A 23,066-nucleotide genomic window follows, 5' to 3' on the forward strand; every position below is an offset into this window, starting at 1 on the left:
CCTGTCTAGAATCCAATAGCCAAAAAAGGTTATGACCCAGAACCCATAAACTTGAAATTCTTAATCCGCCTCTGTTTAGAGTCATGGCTGGTTCACTAATCTATAATGTTTGCTACGATCAACACATTGATGATTCAACCCCTAAAATTTTTGGGAACCTCGGCAGTCAGCACAAAATACACCTTAGGCTCTTTGAACAGCCATCAGTGATTCAGTATGTACAATAAAACCAATACAAGTTACAACAAAAACAATACATATCTTCAGCTAGTACTACTGCACAAAGTAAAACAGATTAGTCTTCATGAGTAGGTTTATCACCTTCAACTCCTTCATGAGTAGGTTTATCCCCTTCAACTCCATTAAATTTGGGCATTTTCTTTTGCTTATAGACGCGGTGGCGCCTCTCTCTCACATATATGATCCAGAATGTAAGAGAAAGTAGCGCTGCAACAGTTACCATCACTAGCCCAACATACACTCGTTTGCTGTATTGCAGCAGACCAGGACAATGTATATTATATATGTCACCAAAAGTTTGCCTAACAAAATCACAATTTTGCAGGTCAACCAGGAATGGACCATATTGGTACAATCCATTGGTCAAATTTACAGCAGCAGCCATCTGGCTGTACAGGGTCGGAGTCAGACGGCCTGGTGTGACACAAACGCCACTCGGTGAAACTTGACAAACGTAGTTGTTCAAAACCTGCATGATGCAGAAATTGAATAAAATTGAGAAAAAGTTATATACACTGACAATATAAAAAAGATTTACTCTATAAGTGCAGTTTTAACCTTATACTAGCAGGTTATCATTCTATTTTTCAAGTTACCATATCAGGCTTAATATGATGAGTTACATGTTGTTATAGATCAATTGAGTTGATTACTCAGAAGGTCACTCAACTTTGTATGAGAAATGACAAAAGCAAAGTACTTTTCTGTTATAAAATAAATAAAAGCGACTTTCTTGCACAATTTATACTAGTCGAGTGACCTTCTGAGTAGTAAACCTAAGTGCACAGAACATACACTTGATCAAAATTATTCATCTATAGCAAGCAGATTTTGGCTCTTTTCTTACTGTCAAACACGGAGGACTAAGTTAGACGACGACAACAACAATAACAACAACCCAGTGAAATCCCACAACGTGGGATCTGGGGAGGGTAGAGTGTACGCGGACCTTACTCCTACCAAGGTAGGACGGCTGCTTCTGAAAGACCCTCGGCTCAATAAAAAGCATAAAAAGAGGTCAGATAATGCTAAGAAATTCAAAGCGATATGGAAATGCAAATAACGAAAGCGACACAGATAAAATAGAATAATCAAAGTACAAGAAATAACAAATAATAGCAGAAATCAAAGCACAAGAAATTATACTGCGATAATGTGCCTACTAATAAGGAAGGATAACGAGACTATCTACTAGCCTTCTACCCTAATATGAGTCCTCCAAACCCTCCTATCTAAGGTCATGTCCTCGCTAAGCTGTAACTGCGCCATTGTTGTCTAATCACCTCTCCCAATATTTCTTCAGCCTACCCCTACCTCTTCTGAAACCATCCATGGCCAACCTTTCACACCTCCGCACTGGGGCATCCGTGTCTCTCCTCTTCACATGCCCAAACCATCTCAGTCTCGCTTCCCGCATCTTGTCTTCCACCGAGGCCACTCCCACCTTGTCCCGAATCCACGGAGGACTAAGTTAGACATGTTTATTAATTTCAATTAAGGAAACATCAAGATTATCTAAGCTGGATAAATTGTTAGAACAAATACTACACTTTACATGATCTGAAGTCTGAACTTTTTAAGGAGCTTCAAGGCATACCTGAGTTGCATTATCCAAATCGACTTCAGCAGGACTACAGTTGTGAGAAGTTAAGTCAGGATTAAACAGATTGCAAAGGATTGGAAGCAAAGGTCCTGATTGATTGTAGTAGAAAGGAGCAAAGTTGGGAGAGAAATTGATGTTCGAGACATTTGTAATAACCTGGTTGACAATATCTACCAGGTTATAAGTCACTTCCTTGCTTTTGGTTAGCGTGTCTTGTGCTGTGGCATAGTCCACACAAGGTAATATGTCATCTAAAGTTGTATGAGCAGTGGGGTTCTGGATCCACTGATCCATTGCTACACAAGTGTCTGCAGTCACGCTGAAACGTCCAACAAAGAACAGTTTGAGATGTTTCACAAATAAATAGTATTTTAGAGATGACTTGAATGTAAAGACTATGAGTCTCATACTTGATGTGATCCTCCAGAGTTGCTTAAAGAAACAAGGCATACAAGCCCGGTTTTCATAACCAAATAAGCAAATATCAAAAGGACTCATTAATCAACTACTAGATTGTTCTAAACCTTTCACAACAAGGACCAATTAAACAATCAATATTTTACATCACGGTATCCTCCCAATTAGTTTATATACAAGGTTTAACACAACAGTATCCCAGTACACAATGTGAGCAGTTACAATCCGGCCCCCAAGACTTAAAAAGTTTTTGATGACCAAGATAATTATACAAACTCCCTAAAGAGACAATATTTAAATCTCAATGCATGCTAATCACTTCTAACATGAGGCTCTTAGATAAAGTTTAGCATTCTCCAGCAATCAGCACCCTTTGTAAGGTTCTTACACAGTATTTTAGTAGTAATAGTATAGTACTAATAACCAAAGAAGGCATCAGGAAGGACTAGTTGAAAAGAAGAATATAATTAGGATTTAAAATGATTAAATCCAAAATGTTAGAAGTGAACTCTGCTTTATCCTGTTTCCAGGAGAAGCTGTATCCATAAGACCAAGATTTGCCTGCCTCTCAGCAGCTTAGTGAAGCAACAAAAATGGTGAAATACTAAAGACAGCTTACTTGTGGAGAACAAGAAATATGCCACATAAAATCAATGTTCCAGTGATGAGAATCCATCCAAAAATAACCAAGCTGCACAAATAGAACGCGAGATTATTCTTTCAGAAGAAGAACATGGGAAACGAATTAATGGAAAGACAAGAGACATAACAATGTAGTAACGCAAATTGTAAACTCACATGTAGACAAAAACTTGCATGCCGAAAATTGAGAATACTGGAAAGAGAAAGGACCAGAGCACATTTATTAGAAAAATACGACGAACTGTTTCAAAATTCTAAGGTATGCATAATTTAGTGTAATGGTCAAGGAAATCTTACCTAATCCAAGAAATGTCAAAAGAAGCATAGCAGCAGATAAAATGATAAGAGCGGCTCTCCTGCATATATGCCTCGGGACTTTTAGTGGCAAATTAAGTGTAGTAAGTTTTAAAGATATATATGATAAATTTCATTCACTTACACTGATTGTATCAGGTGTTCTGTATCATCCTTATTGTCAGCTGTTTTAGTGGAAAGGGTACTAGCAGAAGAAGTAATCTTCGTTTGGACGTAATCAATGTCTGTTTGGACATTAGCAGGGATCAAAATTTTATCCACTGCAAGTTGTTTGGCAGCTGCTAGATAAAGAGACACATTCATGAGATTATCAGCTGTTGCATTTGCCTGATGCACCACATAGTCCAAAGTGTTAATTGTACTGCTGTGGAACTTCTCTTGGCCTGTGTACAAAATGACACATCCAATACTGCAAATTGAAAAGCAAATGAGAATCAAACTTCAAAAGAGAGAGCATATAACTTGTGCATATGCATGTGTGTATAGGGAATTGTTTGGAGTTCAATTTCTAACAATAATACTAAAAAAGAAATTTACACTATCATGTCACTTACAGGTAACCACCCATAAAAAGTGGGATTACTAACTTGGAAATAAGGCATGTTAACTCCTACAACAGATTAAAATACTCTGATAGTGTAAAAATTCTTTATGTTGTCAGTGTTTATAAATTAAATCGATAAAGGATAAGGGGGGAGGGAGTACATTGCAGCAATGGTGAAAAGCACAAGGAATATAAGGGAAAGAGCGTAAGCCGCTGGAGAGTATCCATAAGGTTCTCTTTTACAGCAACGGGAACAGACACAGATGAACAATAAACAAAGTCCAAAGATCAGAAACCAGAGCAGCGCGGTGATAAAGAACGGAACTGCTGTAAATGCCACAGACTGCACAGAAACAAAATTATATTAGCATGAGAAAGTTGAAAGAAAAATCTAATGCAACTAAAATTTATAGAACTACAATGTCCAAACAGATAATCTCCATTAGGACCAAACTCTTCATATGCTAATCTAAAACATAAACAGTTTCTAATTTAGACTCAAATGCTGGACAGTGCCAGACAAAGTGGTGATTTTCCTAATGTATATCCGTCCCGACAGACCTAAGAGCACATTAAAATAGTACTTCCTCCGTCCCAAAATAAGTGTTACCTTAGCAAAAGTCAGGTGCATTAAGAAATCAATAAATAGAATGTGAAGTTCACTAAACAACCCCTACTTATTAGATGTTTTTTTAGAGTTGAGCAATAATAAAGAGGACAACTTCTTTGATGCTACGGGCATAGTTGAAAACATTTATCAATATGTGTCTTTAAATTCCTAAGGTGACATATATTTTGGGACAAATCTTTTTTGCTAAGGTGACATTTATTTTGGGACGGAGGGAGTAACTAATTTTAGTGTAAAAATTCCTTCACGTTACTTATAACTTAAATTCTTTCAAAAAACCACCATCATGACATCAACGGAGATCTCACCATTTCGCCAGAGTTTCTTATTTCAGTTACGTATCACTTTCCTCATTTTTGTAAGACAAAAATTTCCTCAAAATTAATGACTTAAAACTTATCACCCTTTTGAAACAGTTTCTCTACCTACATTATATATATTTTGGCATGATTTTCAATTACTAACTTACAAGAAAGGTAAATCTTGAATACTTACAGCCCAGTAATGGTGGTCATTGATGTTCCATCCTCCAGTATATCTCTTAAAACCATTTAGAGGGTCTTTTCTATATGTTCTTTGAGCAGCCAATATAAGTGATGAGCTCTGCACTGGAGCTTCAGCAATATTATTGGGACCTTCAGCAAATAGCCTTGAAACCATCACATTATCTTCATTCCTCCCCTCCCTAAATTCATCTAAAATGTCCCATTTAATCAGGAAAAAAAAAACTGGAAAAATGCATAAACATGGAAAGTACTTAAAAGAAAGGGTAAGTACCTGATATAGGTGGTGATTGAAAAGGAGACTCTGCTTCTCCATGGGTGAAGGAAGAGAAAATGATGAAAATGGTTAAAAGTAAAAGTAGCATTGGCCATTTACGTAACATTGTGATAGTGAGTCTTAATGATTCTTGCTCCTTAAAGGCTTCAAAATGTTACAAAAATTATGAACAAGGAAAGTAACTCCTTCAGAAACTTGGATAAAGGTTGTACTCTGTACATACTCTGAGAAAGAAGGAAAGAGAGTTTTAACTGTTCAAAAACCTGTATTAAAAGCATATGCGTTTACACTAACAACTAAATCAATGAGAGAGGGAGAGAGATGACAATTAACTCCCTTTTTTTTTTTTTTAGTATTGAGGCTGGACTAAATACGAAGTCACACCAAAAGTCCCATATTGGTGTGTAAAATGTTCTCTAACAAAGACGCATCATACATGGTTCAAACCCGAGAACCTCTAGTTAAGAATGAAGAAGTATTTATCACCAGTGTTTTAAAAGGCGTTTTTGAGGCGAGCCTCGGGGCGAGCCCCGGGGCGGGGCGTACCAAAAATGCCTCGGGGCGATGGGTCGGGGCGCAAGTCCCCAAAGGCGTACGCCCAGGCGTTTGGGGCGAGTTTTTTTTTTGTTGGGGCGTAAGCCTAGGCGTTTGGGGCGATTTTTTTTTTTTTTGTTGGGGCGTAAGCCTAGGCGTTTGGGGCGAGTTTTTTTTTGTTGGGGCGTAAGCCCAGAAAACTTCTTCAAACTAAAATGAAATTTGTTAAATAAGTCCTTAGTATAATGCCCAAATTTTCAAAAGTCAACATGTAATTACTCAAATATTTTAAAAAGGAACTGAAACATTAAATTTAAAAGTCAAGACCTTTTTTTATTGCTAGAATGCCTAATATATGTTCTTTTGCAATTATTTATCTTGTCTTCTACTATCTCAAAAAAGTAACGAGCAGTCACTTATACTTGTAAGTACGTATAATAGATTGTTCTAATTAGTTTTTTTGTGGGGGTGGAGTATGTATATGTGTGTATATATATATATATATATCACTTATTTATTGTTTTCTTCAATTTTTTACGTTATTTAACCAATTTAAAAGTATTTATTATAATTATATCATTTTATAAAATACTAAAAATTAAAGTCCCATGAGGCTTACGCCTCGTGCCTCGGGGCTTACGCCTCGCTGAGGCAGACATAAAACGCCTCGCCTTACGCCCCCGCCTTTTAAAACACTGTTTATCACTTCATCACAACTCTTGTCGGTTACAATTAAATTACTCCTTCCGTCTCATTTATGTGAACGTACTATTATGTGGGAAGTCAAACATTTTTTCTTTAACTTCAAATTTCAAAAACTTTTTATAACTATTTTGAATCATTAGTTATGTTGATTTGTAGTACTTTCTCATGTAATTTTTAAATATATAAATTTTATATTAAAGAATCTATACCCATATTTATAATCAAAATGAAGTGTTTTAACCCTCATATCCGAATCATTTCACATAAATTGGGATAGTCACAGAGGGAGTACTATTGTAGGAGTTCAAAATAATAAGTTATAGAGGTAACGAAATTTAACTCGTCAATGTATTTTAAAATGTTATAACAAGTAGACTACTTTATTTATTTTACATATTGCTAATCTCACTTGTGATGATTAATTACCTACAATTATTTTTTTAATAGAACAAAAATTCTTCTATAAAAAAGTTAAACAAAGCATGCCAGGAAACCTAGTGAGCCTGGGGATGCAAGTCCAATGCCCAGAATCTAAGGAACACTGTAATGAATAAATGTAAGTATATTCCCCAAATGCCCTTTAATGTTGTTTATGTTTTATTCTTTAACTTTTGTCTTTGATTTTCGAAGACTGGTTTGGAGAACCTTTTCCGTTTACCCAACTAAATTCGACAAAAATTAATTTAGGGCTTTAAGCTTTTATTATCAGCACTTCGGTATTGCAGTTTAACTTGTAATTAATAATCATAAACTCAACGTCTTCATTTAAGTTTCATCAAAATGTAAGGTTAAATATAGTCATGAGGTTGAATTTTCACCCTATTTTCTCCCATATATAGTTGCTTGAAGTTACAAAATATAAAATGTAGAAGAGTAATACTTAAGTGTCTTTTTTTTTTTTTTTTTGGGCTAGTAGTTATGTGGTACATTAAGCAATCTACATTAGAGATTTTAATGTTGCAAGTGTCCTATAATTAAAGGATTTTTTGCTGTTACCGACATGGTTGCATATTATGTTTAGTTTCTGTTAATTAAGTTCAGACTTGGCATTTTGTTTTTCTTTTAATTCGTATATTATTGCTAATTGAATGATGCGCAGATCAACTTTGTACAATTACACGTATTATCTTGAGAAAGTTCATCTCCATAACTTACATTATGTATTATATGGGCTTCCATTGTTCCAAGCACAGACAAGTTTCTTCTTTCTTTAAGAAAATTTTATTCTTTGTTTTGCTTTTTTGTGAATCAAAAACTTTTTGGAAAACTTTCTTGATTAAAAATTCAAAGACCTTTTACTATTGGTAGGAAAATATTTTGCAGGCTCGTTCTCCTAGAATTTACAAAGCTCCAAACAGCTAATCCGTAACTTTTGACTTTTGGGTAGTAATGTGGGCTCCAAGAAAGTGGACTATCATTCTGATTCGCCTCAATTACCGTTAGACCCACTTGGTCCCATTAGCCTACGCTCTGTGTCTGCTTCCCTTCCCGCCTTCAAATGTTACCTTTTAAATTCAACACCAATTTTCTATTAATATTAAGGTAAAAGGTGTCAATATATTCTTTAACTTTGCGATTTAAAGTAAATATATTTTTATTATAAAAGTGATGTAAATATATCTTATAGTTATAAAATTATGTAAATATATCTTTTTTGCTGACGAATTTTTTAAAAAAATAATTATTTAACTTATTTTTTAATTAAAAAAATATCACGTGACTTTAAAAATAATCTATCTATTTTTTTTTAATAGACATATTTTTCTAAAGCTACATGATAATTTTTTTCCTGATGGATTGGGTCTGATTCGCTTAAAAAAATGGGTAGACTTATTTTTTTAAAGCCATGAATTTTTTTTAAAACTAACAAGACCCGATCCATCAGAAAAAAATTTACTATGTGGCATTAGAAAAATATGTCTACTAAAAAAATGAGTAGACTATTTTTAAAGCCATATGACATTTTTTTAATTAAAAAATAAGCTAAATGATTTTTAAAAAAAATCTCGTTAGCTAAAAGGATATATTTGCACTATTTGTGTGAAGGCAGAGTATATTTGCATCATTTTATAACGGCAAGAGTATATATATACTATTTTTTTAATTAAAAGTATATCGGCTCTAAATCGCAAAATTGAGAGGTATATTTACACCTTTGCCCATCATATTAATAGAACAAACCTTGAATTTGAAAATGAAAGAATGGACTGGAAAAAGAAGAAGAAGAAGAAGAAGAGATACAAGCAAGTAAGCAACCAAGAGTTCGATGATGAAGAGAAAGAGCAGAGACAAAAGGATATGTGGTGCTCGCTTGAAATTTTGCTAAAAATAAGTTTACGAAAATTGAGTTTGCAAACTCATAACCCCCAAAGCCCCAGTATGCTGTCAAGGTACTAACGCATACCCCAGGTGATTATCACCACCTGCGCCTCACATCTCGACAAAGTGAAAATTAGAATGTATAACCTACCTGTTGTTCCACTTAAATATATTTGTTCCTTTAATCCATATCATAATAAAAGATATTCTTTCTGTCCAATTTACGTAATATACTTTTCTTTTTAGTCTGTCCGAAAAAAAATAAAATATTTTTATATTTAGAAATAGTTTAACTTAAAAAAATTTCTTTTACCCCCTTAATGAAATGATTTACACCCACATAAATATATATAATTTGTTTTAGACCACAAATTTCAAATGTCTTCCTTTCTTTCTTAAACTCCGTGTCTGGTCAAACTATATCACATAAATTGAGACGGAGGAAGTAGCAAAGAATAACCTGCCTACACAACCAGTGCGGAGGATCACACTACTGGAAAAGATCATATGGCGTAAACACCACATACTCGAAGCACAATAGGCTTGTGCAAGGGGAGCTAGAAAGGGAGCCGGGAACAATCATAGAAGAGCCAAGGGATCATTTGATTTGACGAATGGAAGGCTTTTTCCTATTAGAGAAGCCCTGTAGAGTAATGGGAAGTGGTTGAATTCTTGTAAGAAGAGAGAGCGAGACTACATAAAATATAAAATGTAAAATGAAACAAAGAAAATCCATGAACTATAGAGTCAACGGTACAAAAGGCATCGCTGCCCGCATGTGAATTATCTTTCGAGGTTGAGCAGTTTCAGTTTCACTACAGAATTTGCAAATGAAAGCTGGGTTGGGCCACCTCGAGTGACACGAGCGGCATGCAGAAAGACCCTCACATATGATCTTTACGGGGGTGTTATCAAAATATTGGTTGGCACTACCCGATTAAAGGAGTGAGATATCTATTGACTAGCAACAATTATGGAGTAGCTTTTTCTATCACGGCCTGATATGATAATTTGAAAAATAAAATTAGGAAAACTTGATATAGAAATTAAATTATATTTGTACTTCAAAAGATTCTTAAATGCTAAATGTATAAAACTTAAACACACTATTCTTAATCTATAAGTCTTGATATATATGTCAACCACGATTAAAATATAGAAAGATCCAACCTACTCATTTAGCACCCTATGGGCGGCTGCCGGCTGATGGCCTTTGCTAAGCTAATAAATGTCACGCCCCGAACTATGGCCTGGGCGTAACACGGCACTCGGGCCTTGCTTGCATGTGTCCGAGCGAACCTCATGGCTTTCTTGTCAACATGGGCATCAAAACAATATAATATATATGATGCAATTTAAATGAATCATGAAAATGTAATTGCGGAATAAAGTCTTGAAATTATCTCATAGCATGAAAAATCATGAAAACGTAATAGTCTGAAAACATGAAAGCATAACTTACCCTGTGAACTAACTTCTGTCTATGAAACCTCTAAAACATGTCTGAATACTAACTACCAGGACATGGCCCTGGACTACCATAAATTGAATACTAATGCAGACTCCATGTTGAATCCCGAGAGAAGTGGGGCTCACCAATAAGCTGATAACTGAGGTGATCCTACTGCGCAGGTGTATGCTCCTGAAAACCAGTATTTGCATCGTGAAGTGCAGGCCCTGGGCAAAAGGGACGTTAGTACATGGTGAATAGTAATAGTATGTAAAACCTGCTGAAATGAAGAACATGGCACAACATAGGTATAGGACATGAACTGAAACTAAATGTAACTTAAACATGAGCATGAAACGTGGGTAAAGTCTGAAAACAGTAAATCAATGGAAATACATGTATATAAAACTGCTTGTAATATGGGGAATGCTATAGTATAACCGACAACATGATCTAGTACTTGCGTCCTACCAGTAGAACACTCACACCTTGCCAGCAATATGAGATTTAAGTAATAATAAGCATGTAAGGATCCAAACTGCATAATGAAGGTGTTGCCTCCTTGCTGACAATCCTTATCCTACGGTGGTTACGTAGTTTCAGGCTATCTGAGCCTTCTCGGTTAACTAAGCAAATCCCAAAAATATGAACATGATATAGTTGGCTAAGAAGCCCATGGTTTTTGTGAAATAACTTGTAAATAACTTGTAATCATGATTTCACGAAATAACTTGTAACATGGTTTCATGAAATATCTTATAATATGGTTTCAAAAGATAACTTGCCATAGTCTTGCAAACATGTTCTTGATTCATAAGTAATAACAATAATTCATATATATATATATAATTGACTTGAAAACATGCTTGTAACTTGCTAGATAAAATCATAAAGTTTCATATAAACATAATGAGAACACATGAGGAAGAATTCATGATTCATGGATTAAGCTAGGGTTCCTAATAACCGTAATGGAAGATTAGGAATACAATAACGAATATACATACAAAATTCATGTACATAAATACGGGCTACCAATATGTTGGATTTAATGCCCTAGGATTTGAACTTCATGGATATCAAGAAACGGAGCATGGGGATGAACGTAGAGATTCTCACATGTGGATGGAAGTTCTACATACCTTAATTGCTCTAAAACTTAAATTAAAGACTTGAGTTTTGGAGAAGATTTCCTAAATCTTGATTCTTGAACCTTGAGATGGGTTTTCTTGAAAACCCTAGATTAGGAACAATGATTTCTTGATTAGATTATTAGAGTATATGTTAGAATTGGGTTGGAATAATTAGAGTAGGCTTACCTTGGTATTCTTGATGATGGAAGACGGTAGGAGGTCGTTCTAGGGCTTAAAGGAATGAAAAATAATTATTTGAACTGATATGGACGAATATATATTGTTCTGGAAAAATTAAATTTTACACTCAGTTAAATCAGTTAAATACTGGCCGTATTTTGAAATACGGTCCGTATTTCGTATGGACTGCACTGCGTCTCTTCAGTAAAATGGCCATAACTCTTTGCACAAATATCCGTTTAATCCCCATAATATATCGTTGGAAAGATATTTCAAAGATCTACAACTTTCATCAAGGAAGTTTTCTCAAATTCCAAATAAGTTTTGAAATACGAGCCGTATTTTGAAATACGGTCCGTATTTAACAATGTAGCCTCCAAATGTCAAATTCCAGAATGCTCAGAAATCTTTGGCACCAGTTTACGACTTGAAATACGGCCCTATACTGAAATACAGTCACTGTTCATGGGCGTAAACCCCCATCTTACAACTGAACAGGGAAATTCCAAATTTCCACATTCTTTATCTGGTTTTCTAAGTTTAGGATCATGGTCAAAGCTTAGGTTAAAGGTACGGAGTGTTACAATATCTCCCCCTTGGGATCATTCGTCCTCGAATGATGGGTCATGGTTAAGAATATGGCTGGACATGGCTTGAATACATGAACATGAAAGAAAAATGACGTAAAACATAAGAGCTTGACATGGTTACGTGAGAACATGGTCATGGATCATGAGAACTGAATGTGTGATTACATGGAAACATGTACATGGGGAACATGAAACTGAGTAACACCTACATGAATGAGAATTATGAAACATTTGTCCTCGATTTATGACTAGTGGTTAAGAATCGCTACTAACTCTGGAATCTACAAAATTTATGGCAGGACTTCCTTCATAATTCGGACCCTTACGACATTTCTCAAATGCCTGCCAACTAACTAAAGTACCAACGCACAACTCACAAGGTATCTTAATACGCATGATGTGACATAATGTGATTACTGCATCTTGAATATAGCTAACATAAATACTGAGCTGGCTTGCACACACGAATATCGGTTGAATGATTACATGATTACTATACATGGGGTTTGGAAGAAAGTCTGTAGGCACGAATGACATGAGTACTGGAAATAGGCACGAACATGACATGATTACCTGGGCGTGAGACACATGATGTGGGGCATATACATGAAGACTGGATGACATGAATACATGAGTGCTAAACTCATGAGATACGAATAAGTGTAAAAATGGATATCGTAACATGGGATCTGAATGTCGAAAACATGATTGTTACAACATGTGGGTTGAATACTAAGCGCGTGTAGGATTTGGATACTTAGAGACTTAATCATAGATGTTCGTATGTCACCATGGTAATATAAGATAGGAGTATGACTTAGGCTTTGAATGTAAGCGCAACTCGATGTAAATGCGACAGACTTGAGTCATATAACAAGAAAATGATCCTAACATAGGTATTCATAAATCTCTAGCATAGGCATGACATGAATACATCGAATCCGAGTAGAATACTCCTGAGATAAGTACCATAGGGTACATGAAAAGATATCTATTTGAATATAGGAATGCACCTTACTTCTGATTATCTTGTTAGCTATTAATCATGATTATGAATACGTTAGCTCATCTTGATCATTCTCGTGAGAGAATTATAGAGGACTGAGAGAAAAGAAATTATTGGTACTATTCACATGAGATACTTTGCTTTAGAGAACAGACATGACATGGTGCATTGTACATGGAAGACGTAACGTGGAACATGCGTACATGGGAACGTGATTCATATGGCATGAAACGTGAATAGCATGACATGGGGCATGGGACCATGAGTAACCTGACATTTACATGAGTACATCATGGATGCATATCGTGGCGTCTGAACCTGATTTCATGAGTATTGAGCTATTAATAAGACATAAGCGTGATTTGCGTGGAGTACAATTGTAGGCTCACTCTTGGGTACTCATAGACGTAAGGCATGGATAAAGTATTACCTTTAGAACTTAGATATACTGAAATGATGGGACATGATTCAACATAGCTTACTCTTATCACCGTGAGTAATTGCCCCTGTTATAAATAAGGCTCATGAAAGAATAGATATAGGCATGAATAATTCGTTTCTCGAGCATCTAAGACATGGGTAGAAAGTTACTTTGAACATAAAAATGCCATAGGTACTTCGGAAAAGATAAGGGCATCCTTTGTGCCAAGCTACGAGATGGTTTAAAACATTAGCCAAAGAAACATAAGCGCAAATTACATAGAATCATGGGTAGGACATCCATATTGGTTCACCTTCATTATCATCTAACAACATCATTGTTACGATACCGCTATAAGTGGGATGCATAACGAAATGGATTGGGGCACGAGTATGTGGTAACATGGATAACATAATCATAGAGGTCAAGATCATTATCAGATTTGAAAAGCACTTAGATGCTAGAACATGAATATGAGTATAAAATCATGATAGATACGTGAGACTTGAATGCGATTTTTAACTTTAGACATGAGCACACCTGATGTGCGAAACATAAAAGGACATTCCCTTGCATAGCTTACTATTGTATGAAGTCTTAATTCTTGTATCTTAAACGTGGAGTGTAAAGCTCTAACATGGGCATGATATGGGTATGAAAGGCATGAGTAGAGTACGTCTGGGCATTAGTACCACATAATACATGAATTACTCTGGAATTGGAACCATTATACCCTTAAAAACCCGCTATTCGCTCTAGAACTTTATCTTATAACATAATTACCTAGTACTTGATCTCAACAGCATGACAAAAATCATATTTTACGCATCTTATCTTGGCTACATGAAACTTGTTATATCCCGTATTTTATACATTCGGATATTTCAAGGTGGTCGTGGTAGGTTAAGGGCAAGACTATGTTCCAAAATTATTTTAATATACAAGTTGTTTATTAGTATGGAAATATTGAGAAGGATTAAGGGTAAAAAAGGAAATTCACAAAATGGCTCATAGTAATATTGCGGAAGGCTAGGGGAAAAATGGGAATTTCACAAAATATTCAAAAAGGTTCTTGAAGGGGCCATGTTGGCCGTGTGGCATATAAGTATATGTCCACATTTTTATTTAATGAGACTAATTATGAGTATATATGGACTAAGCTTACATAGCAAAACAAGTTGGCATATTTGTTTAATTTAAGAAAGTTCAAGAAAAAGGGAGAAGGGACATATGTCCACTTATTACTTGTGGGAGGCACCTACATATATATATATATATATATATATATTAGCAAGAGACAATTATCTAGAGGTTTCATTTTCTTACAACATAAGAAGACTTGGAAAAAAAAAAAAAAAAGGGTCATTCGACCAAGACTCCAAAAAAATGGTGTCATGGAATTGATCAAGAAAAATTATTTTCTTCTAGCATTTCAACTAATTGGAAGGTCCTCATTAACATGAAGGAGTTGTTAGAGTAAGCCAAGCATTAATTTGGGTGATTTACAAACCCTAGCCAAGTAAGAAGACAAGTGGAGGAAGGTAAGGTTCAATCTTCTTTTATATATGTTATGGATGGTTTATGCATGTTGTTGTATGTAGAAATGGATGGAATTCATGAAATATGTATGTGTATGGTTGTGGCCGTGTAAGTGGTTGTTTGTGTAGAAATGATGAATTAATTTTATTTAGTATTTTGATTGTTGTAGTTGTGGATTTTATGATGAAAATGAAGGTTTGATGAATTGAAGTGAATTTAGAATCATTGTGGGGTTGTTGGAGAAGTTAGTGTGACATTGATATGGTTTCTTATATTTGAGGGAATGATATTGCTAATGTGTAGGTTGTAAATATAATTCATGAATTTGGAAGTGAGACGTGTGTTTGGAAGATTGTAAGTTGGGTTGTTGTGATTGAATTTGAAAGAAGGGAATAGGTTGTTATTGTTCTTGTTGAATTTGGAAGGTGTCGGGTGAAGTAGTATGTTGAGTGAGTCGTTTTGAATGTTATGTGAATTGAATTGAATATAAATGAAATGTCGTTGAATTGTATGACAAAGGTTGTTAATGTTAGAATGCGTCTTGAATTGATTGTTGATGTTGTTGGCACGATTGTTGGTATTGTTGTTGATAGTTTGGCCGAGTTAAATTCTCGGATTGTTGACTGATGATTTGGGCCGAGTTAGATTCTCGGGGATGGTATATTTACAGGGGAGATGCTGCCGAAATTTCGGCAGATCATAAGTGAATTTATTTGAAGGATTAAGACAAGTATATGATGATGAGTCTAATGATTGTGTCAATCTTCTTGGATGTAGACTAGCGATAGCGAGCTTGGACAATTAAGCGTAGCTAATAGGACGTGGAACAGGTATGTTAAGGCTCGTCCCTTTCTTTCAAAGGCATGATTCCGATGTTATGACTTCATAATTGTTTCCATTTCTTCCTTGTTTTCAAAAGTTAGATGTTTATGATTCTAAGGCATGATTCTCTTCCCGATAACTCGTAAATGTTTTTCCAAAGTGTCCGTATTCTACCAAAACAGAGGTTTATGATTTTGTAAGCTCTTATGACAATAGCGATGGATATGTTTCACAATGACAATGATGATGTCAAGGATGAGAATATTTCTATGATGACTATGATAAGAATGATTTTCCAAAAATGACTTCTGAAACGTTCGTAGAAGGTTCTGTACTTCAAACGCTCATAACTTTCTTATACTAAATCGGATTGACCCGAAACTTGTTTCTGAGCCCTCAGGTGTCGATTTATGTACGTACCCATCGAGTCATAAAAATTTGTCCCATGTGCATATGTATATGAAGCGACGCCTTATGAGACTTATGATCTTATTCCATGTTCTCTTAACGCTGTTATTCGTTGCTAGTCTCATCTTATAATAATTGTTCCTTCAAGGTGAGACAGAGTCATGATGATTATTCCATAATATATTCGGAGGTTACCGACCTTACGTCACTCTGATAGATACATGACTTTCTTTGGGCTCTCCTGCATGCTGTTATATGATATATGTATATGTATATGGGGTAAGGGGAAAGGTGAGAGCGTTATATACGCGTAGCCACCTGATCAGTTGGTATAATATGATATCATCCCGGACGCGGGATGCCCGGACGCGGGATATATGGGTAAATGGATCAGGCTGAACGTTCCGCAGCAATATATATATGGATCAGGTTGCACGTTCCGCAGCAATATATGTATATGGATCGGGCTGCACGTTCCACAACAATATAATATAGTATATGTATATATGGATCGGGCTACACATTCCGCAGCACTAAGCATGCATGGTATCCGCCTAAAAGGCACTCATATGTACAGGTTACTCTTTTACCCCCTGATATGCCTTATATTTCTATTATGTTGTTATTTATAATTACATCCCTTACTATGTTACTATTCATGCCTTACATACTCAGTACATTGCTCGTACTGACGTCCCTTCTTGTGGACGCTGCGTTTCATGCCGCGCAGGTACACCCAGATGAGTAGAAGCCACTATAGAAGATATTCCAGCGAAGTTGGCAAGCTCCATTTGGCCCTGGAGTGTTGCCGGGTCAGAGTGCTATGCTATGATGTCTTGTTCGAAGTTAGAGACTTTGCAGACAGAGTCGTGGGTGTAGTATGTCAGTCTTGAAAGAGGCTTCACCAGCTGATGTGTCTTTATATATTATGTTACAGATTCCACATGACCACAGATTTTGTTTGATTTGAGAACAACGAAAGAAAGATTCTGAAGGCTTAACTATGTTTTTCATTTCTTATTGATATAAGAATCTAAAGAGATTAAGTATGTAATAAGAGTCAACGGGTTCGCTCCGCTCCGAATATGGGGTCGGGTGCCCATCACACCCTAGTAAGGTTGGGGTGTGACAAAACTATGATCCTCTAACATAATTTCCTTAACTCCTATCAACTTACGAAACACATAATCTATATCGGCACCTTATCGCACGATCTCCCCCTTAGTTCAAAAGCTGACATTTAAAGCCTGTGGATCTCTCGAGTTAGCAATAAGTGGTCATCTAGTGGCTCTGCTAATTTCCTCTAAAATACTGACGACTCATTTCTTCCGCTTACTTCAAGCAAGTCTTACTTACTGGGAAAACTGGATTACTTAAATGAACGGGTTTCTAATGTACATAACTGGCATACTAGCTTTGTCAGTCTTGGGGAAAACTCTTTTCTGATAACTCTTAAAGACTCTTCTTCTGTAGCTTGCTCTCTTACTACTTAGATGGTTTTCTTCTTTCACCAATTTCTATACCTCAAATTTAACTTAAACCCTTTGGGTTCTAACACGCCTTCGATGTATTCAGACTACCTTAGTAGTGCTAACTTGACTAAGTAACTCAAATCGTACTTCTACTATCTTTCTGAACTATAGACATGGATCACACTTAGGGAAATTTCATCTATCTCAAACAAGGAATTGGAACAAATAACCCCAAACTCCCTATACACTTTCAAAACTATATCATACTATACACATCAGGGATAAATATTTAATCACATAACCTAAGAGGAAATTGTCATATCTTTTATCTCATAGTAATATCTGCTTCTTTTAGTAGCTTACTAACGTGATACTCTCTAGGTCTGATCTGAATAAGCTGAAATAATTTAAAACTAACCCTAAAAAAATTTAATATCGTTTGCTCGTGGTTTTCTTATCGCATCAATGTCTTTCTAGTCATGTGCATAGATCATATGGCATATATATATATATATATATATATATATATATACATATCCTTGAAAAAGACGAGACTTTTTAGTATTATAGGTGGTTGGCTCTTAGGCTATCTCCTGCTCAAAACTACCGTGGATAATTTATGCCTGCTGCGGTTAACTTCATAACATGCTACCTCGTAGGATCTTAAACATGAACCATCACCCTTATACTATAGCTCCATGGTCAAAGAGTCCAAATAAACTTACTCTACAGGGTATATAACCTACGTGTGCTACCATACCGAAATTTGTCTTTCAACTATTACTAACACCTGTAAACACACCACGCACTATTTGGAAAGTCTTGGGTCTCGAATTCCCTTCTTGCCGCTTACACATTTGATACATTCAGAATTCGATGGAAAAAGAATATTACTTACTGCTCTAAACTTCATGGCACAAATTAGAATAATTCCTGATGATTCCATCTGAAAGCAACACATCGATAATGATTAGATTTACATATCCTTATCCATTGAGACAAGGCGTATACGGTAGAACAGGAAACAACACACGAGTCCGAGTGATTTCTGAGAACATAGCTCTATTGTACGATCTAGAGTTGAAAGAAGTGAGACAATCTTAAATGTCTTGGTAGTCAACTGTTTATATGTGTGGGCGCCACACACATATAAAAGTGACCCCACTGGACACGGTTTCATAGACTCCCTAAGACATTTGAACCTAGGGCTCTGATACCAAGCTTTGCCATGCCCCGAACCATGGCCTGGGCGTAACACGGCACTCGGGCCTTGCTTGCATGTGTCCGAGCGAACCTCATGGCTTGCTTGTCAACATGGGCATCAAAACAATATAATAAATATGATGCAATTTAAATGAATCATGAAAATGTAATTGCGGAATAAAGTCTTGAAATTATCTCATAGCATGAAAAATCATGAAAACGTAATAGTCTGAAAACATGAAAGCATAACTTACCCTGTGAACTAACTTCTGTCTATGAAACCTCTAAAACATGTCTGAATACTAACTACCAGGACATGGCCCTGGACTACCATAAATTGAATACTAATGCAGACTCCATGTTGAACCCCGAGAGAAGTGGGGCTCACCAATAAGCTGATAACGGAAGTGATCCTACTGCGCAGGTGTATGCTCCTGAAAACCGATATCTGCACCGTGAAGTGCAAGCCTTGGGCAAAAGGGACGTTAGTACATGGTGAATAGTACTAGTATGTAAAACCTGCTGAAATGAAGAACATGGCACAACATAGGTATAGGACATGAATTGAAACTGAATGTAACTTAAACATGAGAATGAAACATGGGTAAAGTCTGAAATCAATAAGAGCCTGTTTGGATGGGCTTATGCTTATAAGCTGCAAACAGCTTATAAGCAAAAAAAAAAAAGTTGGGGTAGTCTAACTTATTTTTTTTGGCTTATAAGCTGTTTTCAGCTTATAAGATGCTTTAGATAAGCTAAGTCAAATGGGTCTAATTATTTTTTTGAGCTTATTTTAAGCATAAAATGATTTTAAGTTGGCCAGCCAAACACTCAAAAAAGCTGAAAACAGTTTATAAGCAACTTATAAGCGACTTATAAGCCAATCCAAACGGACTCTAAATCAATGGAAATACATGTATATAAAACTGCGTGTAACGTGGGGAATGCTATAGTATAACCGAAAACATGATCTGGTACTTGCGTCCTACCAGCAGAACACTCACACCTTGCCAGGGATATGAGATTTAAGTAATAATAAGCATGTAAGGATCCAAACTGCATAATGAAGGTGTTGTCTCCTTGTTGACAACCCTTATCCTACGGTGGCTACGTAGTTTCAGGCTATCTGAGCCTTCTAAGCAAATCCCAAAAACATGAACATGATATAGTTGGCTGAGAAGCCCATGATTTTCGTGAAATAACTTGTAAATAACTTATAATCATGATTTCACGAAATAACTTGTAACATGGTTTTATGAAATATCTTGTAATATGGTTTCATAAGATAACTTATCATAGTCTTGCAAACATATTCTTGATTCATGAGTAATAACAATAGTTCATATATATATATATATATATATATATATATATATATATATATATAATTGACTTGATAACATGCTTGTAACTATTGGGTTTTGATATTGGTGAATAGGAAATGATGGGATGAAAAGTGATGGGAACATAAAAGGTCCCTTTTGCTTTGGGGATTGTAAAAGGTCCCTTGTACTTTGGTTAAAGCATTTGTCTCACATAGGAAAAAGAGAGGAAAATAGAGGTGTATATATTACATTACATCTTCTCTAGTCGCTAAAAGGGTTGAGGGGGCAAGGACCCCTCGCGCCGTCGTTGTCGCTCGCTCAGCTCGGCTTTGGCTTTGGCTTTGGATTTGGATTTGGATTTGTCAACGATTGATTGATTATCTTTTTGGACAAACTTTTCTTTAATTATTTAATTAATTAATCCAATGCTGTCCCGCGACTTGTGACCGACCCGGTCCGTTTTTCCCCTTCCCGGATAATTTTGAATTTCCCACCAAAAACTGGTGACTGATTTGAATGGTTGCAAACATTCAGAATCAGTACCTCCAACAGCTATAAAATTCTTGTTTTTGTTCCAGAATTCGATACGAAAAATATTCTGCAACAAAACAACTAACCTTTCTCTCCACAACTCTCTTCTTTTATTTTGTGTGATAAATTGCCGTTGAGTGGTTCGCCGTTGCCAGAATTTGGAGTACTACTATTCCGGTAACTAATCGTTCTATCCTGGGAGGGAATATTCCATCAACCTCGAGTGCTGTGAGGGGAATAATTTCCTTAAGGACACACTTTGAACTAAGTGGGATCGATTACATTCTGGAAAATATTTTTCCAACACTGCTTCTGTTCATTTTCCAGTTTCTGTCGTTTACTGGTTTTTAAGGATTTTACTGTTATACTGTGTAATCTGTTTTACCAAGTGTTTTTACAGATTGTGTTGAAACTTTATTTAAACCTGTACAGATTATTTTGCGAACAATCTTAAGGAAATTAAATATAATATATAATCTGTATTCTGTTTAAGGAGATTAAAACTTGTGTAGTTTTCTACTCCATATGAATATTAGTATTCTGACTCGAAGATATAATAACTTCGTTGGAATACCAAAGTTCATAATTATACTGCGATTTGAAGAAATAAAATCTTCATCGCTTAAGTTTGTGATTTAATTGCTATTCTGGTTTTATTAACTAAAACAGTTTGTCCATTTGACAGTGACAAAGAAATAATGGCAATCAAGACTGGAACTCCCTCTGTGACTGGAACTCCCTCTGCGGGTATTGCACCAGTGGCTACTCCTACAACCCGTACCGCTGTGCCACCGGCTGAGAAACCTGCAAAGTTCACCGGTGCCAACTTTAATGGATGGCAGCAGAGAATGTTCTTTTGGCTTACCACCCTTGGTATGCAAAAGTTCACCAGTGAGGACCCTCCTGTGCCTGCCACCGACATGCCTGACAACCAGAAGTTCATGGTTACTGAGGCTTGGAAACAGGCTGATTTTTTGTGCAAAGGCTACATTTTGAGTGCCTTAGAAGATGATTTGTACAACGTCTACAGTGAAATAGAGACCTCCAAAGAACTGTGGAGTGCACTGGAAAAGAAGTACAAAATCGAAGATGCTTGCTTGAAGAAGTTTGTGGTTGCCAAATTCCTAGACTACAAAATGGTGGATGGAAAAACTGTTGGAACCCAAGTTCAAGAGCTTCAACTTATCTTCCATGACCTTATTGCTGAAGGTATGGTAGTGAATGAAACATTCCAAGTGGCTGCAATGATTGAGAAGTTGCCACCCTCATGGAAAGATTTCAAGAATTATCTTAAGCACAAGAGAAAGGAAATGAAGTTGGAGGATCTTGTGATTCGTCTCAAGATCGAGGAAGATAACAAAACCGCTGAGAAGAGGTACCGTAAGAGTTCACCGATTGAAGGGGCAAGTGTCGTTGAAGATGTTGCTCCGAAAAAGAACAATAAAAGGAAGAGGCGTTCTGGAAAGGAGAAGTATCCTAACAAGAAAAAGTTCAAGGGCAATTGTTATAACTGTGGTAAAGCAGGCCATAAAGCTCCCGACTGTCGTGCCCCCAAGAAGGACAAAGAGAAAAACAAAGGTCAGGCAAACATGGTGGAAGATGTTGATGACCTGTGTGCAATGCTGTATGAGTGCAACCTGGTTGGTAACCCAAAGGACTGGTGGCTTGATTATGGCGCCACTCGACATGTGTGTGCCGTTAAGGAAGCATTTACAACCTACACTCCCGCTGGACCCGACGAGGAGCTATACATGGGAAATACTGCAACAGCCAAAGTTGAAGGATATGGAAAGGTTCTGTTGAAGATGACATCCGGCAAGGTGCTGACTCTCAACAACGTCATGCATGTTCCATCAATTAGGAAGAACCTAGTCTCAGCCGCACTACTCGTGAAAAATGGGTTTAAGTGTGTGCTGGTTAGTGATAAATTTGTACTTAGTAAGAATGATATGTTTGTAGGAAAGGGCTACCTCACCGAGGGCCTTTTCAAACTTAATGTAATGGTTGTTGCCAGTATTAATGGAAAATCTGCTTCTTCTTACTTATTGGAGTCAAATAATTTATGGCATGTTCGTTTAGGACATGTCAATTACAAAACCTTGCGAAAAATAATTAATCTTGAAATATTGCCTAAATTTGAGTGTAATATATCTAAATGTCAAATATGTGTTGAATCAAAGTTTGTTAAGCATTCGTATAAGTCTGTTCAAAAGAATTCAAACCCTTTAGACTTAATCCACACTGACATTTGTGATATGA

At 36.2% G+C, this 23,066-nt stretch overlaps 2 protein-coding genes across 4 annotated transcripts; one reads left to right on the forward strand and one right to left on the reverse strand.

Annotated features, from left to right (window-relative positions):
- Positions 1 to 130: 130 nt before the first annotated feature.
- LOC132643701 (uncharacterized) lies at positions 131 to 5,497 on the reverse strand. 3 transcript variants are annotated; one of them, XR_009583721.1, is made up of 10 exons: positions 5,167 to 5,497; positions 4,885 to 5,084; positions 3,923 to 4,104; positions 3,342 to 3,626; positions 3,200 to 3,258; positions 3,059 to 3,095; positions 2,880 to 2,951; positions 1,838 to 2,162; positions 1,190 to 1,684; positions 584 to 709 (listed from the first exon to the last, which is right to left on the reverse strand). XR_009583721.1 is itself a non-coding variant. In XM_060360240.1 (9 exons), the coding sequence occupies exons 1-9, from the start codon at positions 5,262 to 5,264 to the stop codon at positions 296 to 298; spliced, it is 1,662 nt and encodes a 553-aa protein (XP_060216223.1). In that variant the 5' UTR covers positions 5,265 to 5,495; the 3' UTR covers positions 131 to 295. The 3 variants fall into 3 exon arrangements, 2 of the variants coding, with proteins under 2 accessions (XP_060216223.1, XP_060216213.1); XM_060360240.1 differs by lacking the exon at positions 1,190 to 1,684 and having other exon boundaries at positions 131 to 709; positions 4,885 to 5,074; positions 5,167 to 5,495; XM_060360230.1 differs by lacking the exon at positions 1,190 to 1,684 and having other exon boundaries at positions 131 to 709; positions 5,167 to 5,493.
- Positions 5,498 to 8,610: 3,113 nt separating this feature from the next.
- On the forward strand, positions 8,611 to 22,713 carry LOC132616199 (uncharacterized). The gene is made up of 4 exons (XM_060330813.1): positions 8,611 to 8,798; positions 21,493 to 21,973; positions 22,151 to 22,447; positions 22,669 to 22,713. Exons 1-4 carry the CDS (start codon positions 8,611 to 8,613, stop codon positions 22,711 to 22,713), a joined length of 1,011 nt encoding a protein of 336 aa, XP_060186796.1.
- The last annotated feature ends 353 nt before the right edge of the window (positions 22,714 to 23,066 follow it).

Source organism: Lycium barbarum, chromosome 1, assembly GCF_019175385.1.
Source record: "Lycium barbarum isolate Lr01 chromosome 1, ASM1917538v2, whole genome shotgun sequence".
NCBI classification, from domain to species: Eukaryota; Viridiplantae; Streptophyta; class Magnoliopsida; order Solanales; family Solanaceae; genus Lycium; species Lycium barbarum.

Bases quoted from the DNA above. Each gene is read 5' to 3' on its own strand.
- LOC132616199 (XM_060330813.1), top strand. From the start codon at position 8,611: ATGGACTGGAAAAAGAAGAAGAAGAAGAAGAAGAGATACAAGCAAGTA. The intron at 8,799-21,492 runs GTACTAACGCAT...TCCATTTGACAG, and splicing joins AGCCCCAGTATGCTGTCAAG to TGACAAAGAAATAATGGCAA. The intron at 22,448-22,668 runs GTTGGTAACCCA...TCCATCAATTAG, and splicing joins TGCTGTATGAGTGCAACCTG to GAAGAACCTAGTCTCAGCCG.
- LOC132643701 (XM_060360230.1), bottom strand. From the start codon at position 5,275: ATGTTACGTAAATGGCCAATGCTACTTTTACTTTTAACCATTTTCATC. The intron at 3,627-3,922 runs GTACTCCCTCCC...TTCAATTTGCAG, and splicing joins CTTTTCACCATTGCTGCAAT to TATTGGATGTGTCATTTTGT. The intron at 2,163-2,879 runs GTAAGCTGTCTT...TGGACGTTTCAG, and splicing joins ATATTTCTTGTTCTCCACAA to CGTGACTGCAGACACTTGTG.